This window comes from Aedes aegypti, chromosome 1 (assembly GCF_002204515.2).
Source record: "Aedes aegypti strain LVP_AGWG chromosome 1, AaegL5.0 Primary Assembly, whole genome shotgun sequence".
NCBI classification, from domain to species: domain Eukaryota; kingdom Metazoa; phylum Arthropoda; class Insecta; order Diptera; family Culicidae; genus Aedes; species Aedes aegypti.
Window position 1 is genome coordinate 287,229,670 of NC_035107.1, and position 15,009 is coordinate 287,244,678.

General features: G+C 36.8%; 1 protein-coding gene across 1 annotated transcript in view; it reads left to right on the forward strand.

Annotated features, from left to right (window-relative positions):
* Nucleotides 1-15,009, forward strand: part of LOC5565610 — a gene marked incomplete in the record, with an annotated part of 686,619 nt that overhangs the window by 207,178 nt on the left and 464,432 nt on the right. Inside the window, 1 exon segment of the mRNA XM_021838090.1 lies at nt 3,911-4,112. Coding sequence (XP_021693782.1) covers nt 3,911-4,112 — 202 coding nt within the window.

Below are 15,009 nucleotides of genomic sequence, written 5' to 3' on the forward strand. Positions count from 1 at the left end.
CTTCTGTTATTTTTAGCAGCTGCTGATAGAAATGTGTTATAATCTTGTTACTTAGTTCTGGTCGGGAAGCTTTCAAGCTTTTGGAAGAAAAGCTACCAAGCTTCTGGAAGAGAAGCTCCCAAGCTTCTGGACGAGAAGCTTCCTAGTTTCTGAAAGCTTCAAAGCTTCTGTAAGAGAAGCTACCAAGCTTCAGGAAGAAAAGCTACCAAGCTTCTGAAGAGAAGCTTCCAAGCTTCTGGAAGAGAAGCTTCTTATCTTCTAATGAGAAGCTTCCAAGTCTGAACAAAACCTTCCAAGCTCTTGAAAAAATCTTCTGTGGAGAATCTTCCAAAATTCTGCAAAAGAAGCTTCCAAGTTTCTTAAGAAAAGCTTCCATGCGTCTGAGGAGAATTCTCAAAGCTTCTGAGAAAAGGCTTCCAAGCTTCTGGAAGAGAAGCTTCAAAGCTTCTGAGGAGAAGCTTCCAAGCTTCTGGAAGAAAGGCTTCCAAGCTTCTCGAAAAGAAGCTTTCAAGCTTCTGGAAGAAAGCGTTTATATCTTCTTCCTAAGGAGAAGGCTCAAAGCTTCTGAGGAAAGCCTCCCAAGCGTTTGGAATAGATGTTTCAAAGCTTCTGTAAGAGTAGCTATCAAGCTTCAGGAATAGAAGCTTCCAAGCTTCATGAAGAGAAGCTTCCATGCTTCATGAAAAGAAGCTTCCAAGCTACTGTTAGAAAAGCTTCCAAGCTTCTGGAAGACAAGCTTCTAAGCTTTTGAAAGAGTAGCTTTCAAACTTTTGGAAGAGAAGCTACCAAGGTTCTGGAAAAGAAGTTTCCAAGCTTCTGGAAGAGAGGCTTCCAAGCTTCTGGAAGAGAAGCTTCCAAGCTTCCGAAGAAAAGCTTCAAAGCTCTTGAAAAAAAAGTTTTCAAGCTTCTGAGGAGAAGCTTCCTAGGTTCTACAACAGAAGCTTTCAAGGTTCTACAAGAGAAGCTTCCAAGTTTCTTAAGAAAAGCTTCCATGCTTCTGAGGAGAAGCTTTCATGCTTCTGGAAGAAAGCGTTTATTATTTCTTTCTAAGAAGAAGCCTCAAAGCTTCTGAGGAAAGCCTCCCAAGCGTTTGAAAAGAAGTTTCAAAGCTTCTGTAAGAGTATCTACCAAGCTTCGGGAAGAGCAGCTTCCTAGCTTCAGGAAAAGAAGCTTCAAACTGAAAGTGAAGTTTCCAAGCTTCAGAATGAAAAGCTCTTTTTTTCTATTTTTATTAACGAGATTTTTAGCCCTTGGCTAGTTCATTTCGGGACCAACGGCTTTACTTCCCTTCCGAAGGAAGTCGTCACTGAAAATTGTTAGTGACTATCTCGGGGATGGGATTCGATCCCAGGTCCTCGGCGTGAGAGGCGTGTGTTCTAACCACTACACCAGGTCCGTCCCCAGGATGAAAAGCTTCCAAGCTTCTGGAAGAAAAGCTATCAAGCTTTTGGAAGAAAAGCTACCCAGCTTCTGGAAGAAAAGCTACCCAACTTCTGGAAGATTCCAAGCTTCTCTGGAAAATCTTCCAAGCTTCTGAAGAGAAGCTTCCAAGCTTCTGGAAGAGAAGCTTCCAAGCTTCTGGAAGAAGGCTTCCAAGCTTCAGGAAGAGAAGCTACCAAGCTTCAGGAAGAGAAGCTTCCAAGCTTCAGGAAGAGAAGATTGCAAGCTTCAGGAAGAGAAGCTTCCAAGCTTCAGGAAGAGAAGCTTCCAAGCTTCTGGAAGACAAGCTTCCAAGCTTCTGAAAGAGAAGCTTTCAAGCTGAATAGAAGCTACCAAGCTTGTGGAGAGAAGCTACCAAGCTTCTGGAGAGAAGCTTTCAAGCTTCTGGAAGAAAAGCTTCCAAGTTTCTGAAGAGAAGCTTCCAATCTTCTGAAGAGAAGCTTCCAAGCTTCTGAAGAAGCTTTTAAGTTTATGAAAGAGAAGTTTCCACTCTTCTGAAAACGATGATTCCATGTTCCTGTTAGATAAATTTAGAGTAAAGTTCCATAATTTTTTAATCAAAAGCATTAAAATCTTCTGGACGAGAGTTTTTGAGATGAATACTATATAATTTTCAAACCACACAAAATTCAATTCCATTCACCATTGATAATAGCATGGATACATGGCTCTCGTTCTGCAAAACCATCATCAGGTCCCCATTATCCAGTTTTCATCCATAGTCCGAGCTGATCCATAAGAACCAACCGGTCAATGGCCTTCAACGCTATCAATCAAAACCTATGCTACATCGCATGCCCAACAGGTTGATTCGTACAAAGTGAGCTGACTGCTTTTTATTCTACCGTTACCACCCCTAGAATATGGTAATGTTAGAGCCGGAGCAAAACACGGCCGCCGTAGTAGTGAGTTGAATGTTTATGCATAATTATTAGTTGATCACACACTTAGTGCTGGAGCAACAAGTTTTTTCTGTCGCGCTGGGCACTGGAAGTCTGGTCAACTGGTCAGAATTATCAACATCACCATCATCATCATCATCAATACCGGCTTTGAACATCGCTGAATAGCATTTATGAGGGCGAGCGTTCACTTCCAGATGTTAAACAGCACTGAAAGGCGTTGAATTTACTCCAGAAGGAGTATCTAGAGTGGAGAATTACTGATTGAACGTATCTTATCTAAAGCACTTTAAGCAAACGTGTGTCTGTGCTAGGTGGATAAGTCAATGTTTTTTAATTCGTTCTAACAGACAGTGATTAGTCTCATTCTTTCAACCACTCGTCAGTAATATGTGTTGGCACTTGTGGCTAATTGATAGTAATACTCGCAAATTGGCAAGCAAATAGATTGACGGATATGTCTGTTTGAAGCTTGGAAGCCTCTCCTCAAAAGCTTGGAAGGCTTCTCCTCAGAAGCTTGAAAGCTTCTCTTCCAGACATTTGATAGCTTTTCTTTTAGACTTTTGAAAGCTTCTCTTCCAGAAGTTTGAAATTTTCTTTCCTAAAAGTTTTAATGCTTCTCTTCCAAAAGATTTGAAGCTTTTCTTCTAGAAGTTTGAAAGTTTCTCTTTTCGAAGCTTGAAAGCTTCTCTTCCAGTAGCTTTAAAGCTTCTCTTCCAGAAGCTTGAGCGCTTCTCTTTCAGAAGCTTAAAAGCTTCTCTTCCAGAAGCTTGAACGCTTCTCTTTTAGAAGTTTGAAAGCTTCTCATTAAAAAGCTTGAAAGCTTCTCATTTACATTTGTTTTTTCAAAAGAATACTTAGAATATCAGTACTTTTTGCCATGCAATGGAAACCATATCACCTCCGCATATCAATTCATTTGGCCAGAGTCAATTGGCATCGCTTTCTACCTCCCACCATGAATGCCATTCCAGTGCCGATACAACGGACTGTCGCTTTTGTATCGTTACTGACTGTTGTCGCCATTCCGTTGCATACCCTCAGGCGCAAAGGCGCGCTCAGCCAACCAACTCGAAAATTGATTTATGAATATCCACTTACAGTGCCGATCGGTTTTTTGACTTTTCGGCCTTTATCCTTCTCGCATTCTCATTCGACAAAAGTTGTCGTCGTCGTCGTTGGCCGTTGGAATCGATAATGGAGCTTTATAACTGTGCGCCGCAGATCGCTGATGGATGGGGTGTGGAAAAGAGAGATGGAGGCACTGAACCGAGTCGTCGTCGTTGGCGAAATTGGTGTGAATGGTCACTGTGTGGCGATTGAATGATTGATCGGGAAATTCAGGTGTGAATGGACGGCTTTTATTGTCATTTTGTCGAAATTGTGGGTAAAGCGATAAGTTTTCCGAATTAAGTGTCAATCGAAAGTGAGATTGTTCAATTCAAAACGTGAAATCAGACTTGATAAGCTTTTTCATTATTTGATCGTCTGATAAATTCGTTTGTGCTAACAAAAATATACCAGAACTTCTAAATCAACTCTTTCTTTCTCCATTTTTTTCCTTCCAGATCCCATCCCGGTATCGTTGCGGGCGCTGAATCCCTTCATCAAGCACTGGGAGCCGGCGCGGTTCGATCGCAGTCAGCTGGAGGTGGCCCATCGGCACCACGAGACGCACCGCAGGCGGAGGCGTGGTGTCAACTATGACCATGGGTCGTCCAGCTACGGGCCGGCCAACGTGGTCCGGCTCAACTTCCACGCGCACGATAGGTGAGTATCGAACTAGAGATTAAAAGATTGTCTTAAAAAGTGTAATGAAGAAGAAGACAAATGTGTGTTTTCATGGTGTCTACAGGGGAGCTGGCTATTAGGCTGAATGCCGTTAGGCAGAAAGTGTCGTTAGGCTGGAAGGGTCGTTAGGCCGATATAACATTTGACTATTTACCACTATTTACCAATGGCTAACACATTCATCAGTGTTTTTTCTTCTTATACACAAAGGCTGTTCTCCCTAGTTATATTTCACAGTGGATATTACGGACTTCTAGTAAATGCAAATCTAACATCTAACAATTCCATTCGATGGTCTCTAGGTAATGCTAATTATCCTGATCTATCCTTGTTAGTTACCTATTTGACCCAGTTTTATAAAAATTAATTCGGCTCATCGAACCTTCGGACCTACTGACCCTTTCGGCCTAACTGTATTCGGCCTAACTGCATTCGGCCTACCGGCAGTCGGTCTAACGGGTTAGAACCGTCTATGGTACTAAGACATTATCAAACAAAAAATGTAACTTTTAAATGGTTACGAAATTTAAGCTAAAATTTGGCTTCTTCAATTTGGTGTTAAAACGGAAATGACTTGATAATTCCCATGCAAATTTTTAGTTAAATAAACCCCAAAAACAAATATATCCTTGAAATGTGTCAGTTCTAGACCTCTTTGAATTACTTCGTCTTAGAAGATTTGATATTTTCTCCTCAGAAGATTTGGTATCTTCTCCTCAGAAGCTTGGATAGATTCTTCTTAGAAGCTTGGAAAGCTTAAGCGGCGCCAGTGAGCATTAAATTTTTGTTCGAAGACGCCATGTTTATAAGTGATCAGGCTCTCGAGATATACGCAAAACAAAAATTTCATGTTCACTAGCGCTGCCTGGTGACAAAATTTTGTCTCAACTAGCTCCATAAACGGTAGTCCCTAATTTATTGAACAGCTCTGACGAAGATGCCATCCTTCTAAATTATCAGGATCCTGAAATATCCCCAAAACCAAAGTGTCATGCTCACTTGTGTCACCTTGTGGCAAAATTTCGAATTTCTTGGCTCATATAATGATAGCCCTTGAGCTACTGAACAACTTTTCCGAAGGCGCCATGGCATGGATGATGTTTTTCGTTAAAAAATCATGTTTTTGTTGTTCACCTGATCAAACAAAATTTAAAGTGAAATGTGTTGTATAAACAGTTCAAAAACGATTAAATAAGCGTCAAATGCACGCAGATTCATATTTATTGAATATAAATGAAGTTATATTCAAACAAAAATATAGTTTTTAGTTAAATTAGGAAAAATTTGGAATAAAATACTTTTTACTAAAACAAGTTTTGATTTTAGGAAAATTTGATATTCCACAAAGTTAATGTAAATTCTAATGTGGAGATGATGGTGCTAAAAGTTTCAAAATTGGTTAAAAAATAATGAACTTATGGTGACTTCACTGAAGACCATGTTTTATAACTTGAAAATTCACCTTTAAGACGCTTGCGCCACCTCTAAATCTTAATATTTTCACCTCAAACTCAATTGTGATTTGAATTCATAAGAGCACACGAATTTTTGGGTTTGAGAACTTTTGAAAAATAATCCGCGCAACCTCTTGAAAAATTCCGTCTTGGGAATGCTTTAGAGATTCTTTGACCATTTCCCCAAGAAGGTCCGCTACGTACTTATTTCATATAAATTTCCATTTTTAGGTCCAAATATCCATTCATGAACAAATAATTTCTTTAAAATCTTCTGGAAAAACTGCTCCAAGAAACAAAATAATAAATTCTAGGAGTCTTACCAGAATTGTCTTCAAAATAATCATTCTGTGAGTTAACGAACAGGTTTCATCTAAAGTTTCTTTTCAAATTCTTCCAAGGAATCCTTCAGATCATCGGAAATTCTTCAAGAACTGCTTAAAATTGTCCAGGATTCTTTCAGATGTTAATTTTAGGGTTTTCCGTGATGTTCCATATTTGTTCGTAAGCAGTTTGGCAGGAATCAATTTGGAAAACGTCATTGATGATTTCTCAGAGAGGTTCTCTGCAGACATATCTGCTTTTTTCGCATAAAATTCTTTAAAATTCAATAAAAATCAATTTGATGATGCTCCTCGTATTCCTTCAAAGCTATCTTAAAAATAATAATTTAAAGTACAATAAAAAATGCCTAACTAAAAAAATCGTTAATTCCAAAAGTCTTCTGTAAAAATACTGAAAAATTTCTCGAACAATATTTTGGATCCCCTGGGATGTTGTCCTACAACTCATCTGAAAAACTCACAAAAGATTCATTTAACCCGTATAGGCCTGAGTGATAGCAAAAATACGAAAACCCTTACCACTCGGCGAATACCTAACGATTTCAAATGATTTTTTGTCAGTATACTGGCCCACATATCTAGTTTCTAGAAGTGGCCGGAGGAACTCGGGAATGCTTCTGTAGCCGGAGTTATAGCGATGGGTCACTGGGTCAAGTCGGGTAGAAAAAGGCGATTTTTTGGGACATGCCAAGTTATCTTTACTTATTGCCAATGGCATTAATTTTATTTTGCATAAATCATTAAGATCTGATATTCAACATTATAAATGAATAGTTTTGCACCATTTAGAGAGTTACCAAATGCGGCCACTCGGACTTAACGCCCTGAAGAACCGGCTCTAGATTGGTTAGGTACTAAACCGTTTCAAATTTCTAAAAGTATAGCTCGAACATAATAGTTCACTAAAATCCGTTCCCATGAGCTTGACACAGATGTGAAAATACAGATTGTGCACTTTATCATAAGTTTGAGGCATCTCGGGGACCCGAAAATGGTCATTTGTAGGATCAATCAGACTATCAGAAGGTTTACGCTGATGCGTTTTTCTTAAAATTGCTTGATATAGTGACCACATTATAGCCGATTCCGGAAATTATCTGTGACTTGAAGTTTGCCTACCTCTAGGGGCACAGAAGCACAGAACCCTTGTCGCCCGACCTGACCCAGTGATCCACCGCAATAACTCCGGCCACAGGAACATTCTCGAGATTCTTTGACTTTTAGAAACAAGATATGTGTACGAGTATACTGACAAAAAATTATTGAAATCCGTTAGGTATTCGCTGAGCGGTGAGAGTTTTAGTAATTTTTCTTTCACTCAGGCCTATACGGGTTAAGTGTATTCCAGTTTTTTTTTTCTTAAAACAGCAATAGCGATTCTTTTAAGGAATTTTTGAAGAAATTTTGCAACCGATTAACAAGAGTATTTCCAATCCATTCCATTTCCAACTATTGAATAAACAAATTTCATCAGGTATCTTTCAAGTTAATTTAAAAAATTTCCGAATATTAATCCCGGAATTTTTGCAAAAATAACATCTAGGAAAGTATAAACTCTTCATATTTTTTTCAATAACTTCTACTTTTTTTAGAGATTTCTTTACAAATTACTTTACGAATCACTCCATATCCAACACACACGCACAAAAAAAAGTTTTGGAAGAACTTCTAAGGAAATTGAAATCGGAAAAAATCTAAATTCTTGTTGAAAAAATTAAGAATTCACCGTGGGATTTCTAAAACTTTTTGACGGAATGCCTGACGATAAATTTCATGATACCTTGGTCAACAGATTGTTGTAGAAACCATTTTTCCATAGTTGAAGGGATGTGTTTATCTATCTTAACTTATCCATTCTCCCTTATCAGTTATTTTGCTAAATGTTTCTCCACAGATTCCTTTCCACTCTGCTTTCTTTGGAAGCAAAAGTATTCCTGTTATTTGAACAAATTTCCTCTAAATATTCGAAGACAAGAGACATTTGAAAAACAATTTTTGTAGATAATTCTTTCTTGTATAATCCAGGAATTTGAGGCAGTACTTCCAGAAAAGCATCTGACGCAATTAAAGATTTATTTTGGAAATACATCTGAAGACTTTCGATAAACTTTGCGAAAGAATCTGGAATTCACAGTCAAATTTCCTGTAGAACTTTAAGCAAAATATCTCAGTATAATATTTGACAAAATCAATAATTTTTTGGAGGAATTGCGAGGGAAAACATTGAACTTTCGGAAGGTTAAGTATTTTTTAGTTGAATCAGGGGACATATTTATTAATTGTGAATTTCTGTATAAACATCAGATATATTAGAAATTGTCACTTTCCAGGAGGAATTCACGTTGAAAGTATGAACATCTTTATGAAAGTATGAAGTATGAACATCTCACAATACTATTTGACTAGTTTTCAAGACAATTGAAGCAAAAGTTCTGAAGCCTACTTTCGATATTCCTCAAGGAATTTAATTATACCCAAAAATTTCCAAGAAATATTGAATTTATCGATGGAATATGTTCGAGTTTTTAGATTTTTTTTACACCAGTTATAATTTATGTTTCCCATCTGAAGAATACTTAGCCTGGTTAAAATTTCTTGGAAATACCTGTTGTGAATTAAGAATTATTATCTAATACAGTCGAAGCTTGTTATAACGACATCGTAAGGGACCGTCGTAATAGGGAAAATTCGTTATAGAGAAGTTAAACATTAAACGAACTTCCACTGTAAAATCCTTTAATAATTTGGCCTATTGTTTTAATTGATTATGTCGTTTATTATACGAGTAGTAGTTAATGTATGAATTTGTTCAATAAACTCTAAGAAGCGAAATCATCATCACCGAACACCCCTAGCAGAATTGAATGAATTATTAAACGAATTTTGGGATCCGAAATTCCAGAATACTGACGCTTTTGTACCACGGTTCATTTTCATCGGAGATGTCGAAAAGTTGAATCTGAGAGGGGACTGCATCCCTACGCCAATGACTACAACCACTTTCAACGGCCTTAAGTCATTTTTTAACCATTACTAAAATAACTAATAATGTGACAGTGCTTCAATTCAATCCTAAAACTGCAGATATGGTAGGAGATGAATGTTGAAACCATTTGAAAACATCTTCCAGTAAATTAAAAAAAAATCAAATCTAAGAAAAAAATAAAAAAAATCAAATCTCTTAAATTATTTTTAAAGATCAATGAAAAGCGTCCTCTCAGAAGCTTGCAAAATTATTCTATGAATTTTAAAGTTAATCTCTTCCTATTACGAAGCATCTCAAATAAAACTCAGTCTTCTCAACATATTTTAGCGAATAAGCTTTACACTACCCGCCATAAGTATGGAATCGCATCACCTAGTATTGCAACACCCCAGTTGAATATTACAGCACCCCGAAAAGTTAAGCATCACCTATAAATTATAATATTTATGATGCAGTATCTCGAAATCCTTACTTCTTGCAAAGTTGCGGACTTCAGCAAAGTTGCTGAGCAGCCTCATGGCGTTCATTAGGTATTGTTTTAGAAGCGCAATTTTGCCGCTACGTGGTGCTAGTGTGCATTATATTTGGTCATATTTCTGTTCACTCTAGCTCATGATCCGAACCACCTACAAAGTTCGTGTCTTCGGCAAAGTTGATCAGAAACTTGAAAGCAATTTGAGGCAGCTTTGTTTAGTTAGCAATTCTACCCCTACGTGGCGCTAGTATGTATGCTATTTGCTCATATTTCAATAGACTCTAGCTTATGATCCTGACCTGAGACGAGACTCGCGAAAACAATCTTCTTTTTCTGTGTTGCTGAATTATTTTCTTATTCCACTCTGTGTTTACACCAATCATGCGCAAGCGGTTCAAACCCTCACATGAATATCTTAGTAAAAAGATATTGTGTTTGCATCACACCGAAGCATAAATAGGCTTTTGAATGAAATTTCATGCCAGCATACGTAGCATGCATGAGAAATAACAAGCCTTGTGTTTAGATTTATCAGCATCTTTGGAAAAACCGCTCCACTGACTGATATTTTTCACTTTTCTAGGCATAAAAACTACTGGCTGCATTTGACGTTTTGTGACAGCGGAATCTGGGCTGCATATGACGTTGATATTTTTCCACTTCGCGAGTCTCTCTCAGATCCTGATCACTAAGAAAGTTCTTCTTTTCAACAAATTTGTTTAGAAGCTTGAAAGCAATTTGAGGAAGCACTGTTTAGTTTGCTGTTTTGCCGCTAACTAACACTAGTGTGCATGTAATTTGGTCATATTCCAGACGATTCTAGCTTATGATCCCGACCTAGAAAGTTGTTCAAAAACAATTTGGGGAAACACTATATTTGGTATTTGGCAATTTGATTTTTGCATATTTAGAAAACAAACAAATACATCATTTCATAGTGTGTTATGTTTCGATTTTTTTCCAAAGGGTACAAATTTGTAGAAACATACTTTCTTCTAAACATTCGTGGTTCAAAAATATTTCTATTCGGATATTTTGTTATTTTTCTCTAAATTATATTTTTCTAAACCGTTTGGTGCTAACAGCTAAATTACTAACAAAACAGTACTATCTCAAATTGCTTTCAAGCTTTCAAACAACTTTGCTGAAGACATGAGCTTTCTAGGTTACCAGGATCATGAGCTAGAGCTGAACATGACCAAATCACATGCACACTAGCGCCACGTAGCGGGAAAATTGCTAAGTAAACAGGGCTGCCTAAAATTGTTTTCAAGCTTGTTAACAACTTTACTGAAGACACGAGCGCTTTTTTCAGTTTTCGGGATCATGAAGGATGGCACATAAATTATGTCACGCTTCGTTTCAACTTTTTTTAAAATTGCTTTCAAGCTTCTGAAAAACTTTATCGAAGACACGAATATTCTGGGTAGTCGGGATCGTGAGCTAGAATCTACTGGAATATGACCAGATTACATGCATACAAACGCCACGTAGCGGCCAAATTGCTAACTAAACAGTGCTGCCTCATATTGCTTTCCAACTTCTGAACAACTTTGCTTAAGGCACGAACTTTCTAAGTGATTGGGATTGGGCTAGAACATGCTAGAACATTACCCAATAACATGCAAGCCACCGTCACGTAGCGGCAAAGTTGATAACTAAATAGTGCTGCCTCAAATTGCTTTTAAGCTTCTTAACAACTTTGCTGAAGACACGTACTTTTTAGGTGGTCAGGCTCATGAGCTAGAGCAGTGCTTCCCAAACTTTTTTAAGTTTCGCCCCCTTGAGGCCCATATTCATCTGGAATCGCCCTCTGATTCAGTTTTTTTAGTTAGACGCTATACAGATTAATATGTTATCAAAAGCGTACCGAAATTCTATCAAATTATCAAAAATGTTAAAAATATCAAACATATGTGCTTTTGAAACAAATGTATACGCAATAAATGTTTAAGACTGGCATATCCATAGAATCATATTGAAATAACATTTAACAATATTTCCTTTAATATCAGTACCGACAATTATAAGCAGTCATTTACTGGACTGTTATTTATAATAGCAATTGAGGCAATAACTTGATATTGCCAAGTTCTGCCCACTTTCAATTATTTAAACGCCATATATGCATGGGTGCCATTTGCGACGTAGTTTGGGGGCGAGAAAATGCACTTCCTTTCACATGAAAATATCATATTGAAGTGAACTGCATCGATTTTGTTTACGATTCTGGGTTATTGAAAGGTTTCGCTCCCCAACTACGTCACTAGTTAGCGCGTATGAATATATAATATGCAGGGCCGCATTTACGGGGGGGGGGGGGAGGTGCCGAGGGGGGCATGGCCCCCGGGCCTCCACTTTTTAGGGGCCCCACAAATCTTGACAAACATATATGTATATACTTCAACTTTTACGAATAATTGGAATCAATGCAATCGGGCATATTCTCTTGAACCGCATCACTTGATTTTTTCTTTTTTTTAACCCTTCAGTCGTCGCGCGGTTTGCCACCGTCAGAACCACCACGCTGATGATATGTACGGTAAGCGAGGTTTTTTCACCACTGTTGTACAAAATACAACAGCGCGACGACTGAAATGTTAAGGAATCCGTAATAATGGGCGAAATAGGGTCCTAAAGCCCTGTCCCAATTCTAGTGCCAAACGCTTAAGTTTAGGCCAAAAACACATGTTTACTCAATTTTCTAATGTTTCCCGTTGGTTTAAGCCCAAAAAACATTTTTTTAGATTTTGTCACATCCTTTGGCTTAAACACAAATTTTGGGTGTATTTTGTTTTCCGTGTCCCTTACGAAATGTCAGATAAGAACAACCCCAGTGGTCGAACTAAAACCCCTGTGGTGTTTTTGTCGACTAAGCGAACGTCAAAAATGATCAAAAGTGTCAAGGTTCATTTATGGACCAAATTTTTAAATTAAAGTTTAAACATGATATAGTCATTATTTGAGCGGGAAAAATTGCTAAAGTAGTTACAGTAACATGCTTTTTCGTGTTATTAAATAAAAACAAGATTTCATTAAAAATTTTAGGACCCAATTGATGCAAATACACTCAACTAAAATTACTAAAGCAAAATATTACAACATTTAGAGACTTCATGAGAAACAATAAGATTCAAAAACGATTAAGTCAAACAAGTTGAATGCAACTCTTTTTGTTTAAATTCCTAATGATTTTCTTACGTGACCTTTCCAACTGTAACGAAATTTTTCTCAACGGAGTTAAAGACTGGGTTCGAATGTAATTTAAAGATCTGCAGATCAAGTAATAGAAGTTAATTATTTAAATATTAATTTTGTAAATGACTCTATCGATCACACTGAAGGGCTGGTAGTGTTTAAGTGCCTTGAATATAGGAACTGTAGAAGCATCTAGCTTGCAGAGAGAGACCATGAAGAGACCAGACAGGAGCAAAAAAGAAGCTGAAAATTGATAAAATTGGAAACAGAAAAACAAAACGTAACCCAATAGGGATCAGAATATAAGAGTTTAGTTCTTCATCAGAAATTTCGTGAGAATTTAGGTATTTTTCCAAAGATTATGAGATCATTCCGGAGATTTTCCAGAAGTTCATTAAGTGATTTTTTTCAGTGGAATAAATCTTTGAAAGTTCTTCAAGAGTAACAACTGGAGAATGGTTTAGTGAAAGAATATCTAAAGGAACTCTTAGTATAGCCTTCGAAAAAATAGGGGTATCTCTGAGGAAATTACATAAGGTGATATCGTGTGCACAAGGATTTCCTGAAGAGAATTCTAGAGGAAATTCTTAAAGTATCCTTTGAAAAATCGTTGGAAGAATTTCTGGAAAAATCGATGAAGGAATCTCTAAGAAAAATTCTAGAGAGATCCCTGTATGAGTCCCCAAAAATAATCCAGATAAAATCTCTGGAAAAATCACTCGAAATTTTCTTGAAGTTTCCTCGAGTGAGACGATTTTTTTGAAGAACCTGCTGAATAGTCGTGCTGAAATCTTTTAAGGTCTTCTGTCTGAAAATCTGAAAAAATATATACAACGTGATCAATGGACAACCCTTGATACCTTCCATAGAAAATAAAGACTTTTTAAAGACTTGCATTAAAACAGAAACCTATTTTTCTAGAAAACACTACCAGCCCTAAATAAACTTCTTCAACTCAAAACTTGTTATTGAATCAACAACTTGAATATTAGAACAGGAATAGAATAAACATAATTTGAATTTAGGTAAATACCAATAAGAAATTTTTTTATTGTTGACGAATATACCCTACAAACATTGAATTGAAGCTGTAAACATATAAACATTCTGATAATGAAAATGTTACAAAACATATTGAAAATATGTAATCTATTCTAAACGAACAAAATGTTTTTTCTTAGAAATAAGCCCCCACAAGACAATGGCCCTAGGCCCCCACAATTGTAAATCCGGCCCTGATAATATGACTTGTATATTGTGATCAGCTATTTCTAAAATTACTGCAATTATTTTCAGAAATTGTTAATAAAAAATTGGAACCCGAGTTTTGTCCGCTAAATTTTTCAAAATTTGGTTTCAAAATGATTTGTACCATCAAAACTGATAAGACTGAGTGCAACTGAAATGCCTCTGGGCGAAGTCTCCATAAACAAAGTGCAACCCAAACATCGAAATGGGTGCTCTAGATATTTTCCGTACAAATCCGGATGCCAAAAAATAATAGCTCCCTAACCTAAACATGCCCATGCAAACAAAAAAAATCTGTATAAAACATTGAGCATTTGCTACAATTTTCGTAAATTCTAAGATACATGTTTTGCACATCTAAAATTTGTTATGTTATTTTAAATGTTATCTGTGACTAATCATTCCGACCTTAGGATAACCTCAAATACCAACTAGTTTTAAAACTCACATGCTATTAAAAACCTGAATGCATAAGAGAAACATTTAGTGTTCGACAATCATCAAGTATTGCCTATCATTATTTTAAAACGACCATGCTTAGAGTGATAACTATCCAAGGTAAAATAATTCTGTAAATAGTTAAGTTTAGAATTGATTATCTTTCAAATGCATTAGTATGAGCATTTGTAAGTCCTCCAATGGTTATGAGTAACTATTTTCAAATGCTCCCATGTTAACTTTTTCATATCCTTTTTGTTTTTTTTTCGCCCCCCAAATTCTGTTTTACTAATTTTCACCCCCTTGAGCAAGAAAATCACCACCAGAGGGGCGAATTCGCCCACTTTGAGAATCACTGAGCTAGAGTATAATGAATTTGACCAAGTAACATGCACACTAGCGCCACGTAGCGGCAAAATTACCCATTAAAAATTTTACCAAATAAACGCCATAAGGTTGCTGAACAACTTTGCCGAAGACCGCTTGTTTGTAGGTAGTAAGGATACTGATATATTAGCGTAATTTCGGGTGAAAATGATCACTTTTCATTGCTTTTCATGTCTGTTTTCTATGATGTTGCCAATTCCAAATAACTAAATGTAGGAAAACAAATACGACGGTCAGCCTTATTGGTTTATATACTCAAATTTTCATACAGTTGTGATTTTAGTGCTGAAAATCGTCTCTAAAATAATAAATCAAGGAATTCCATTTCGGGGTGAAATGGATCACC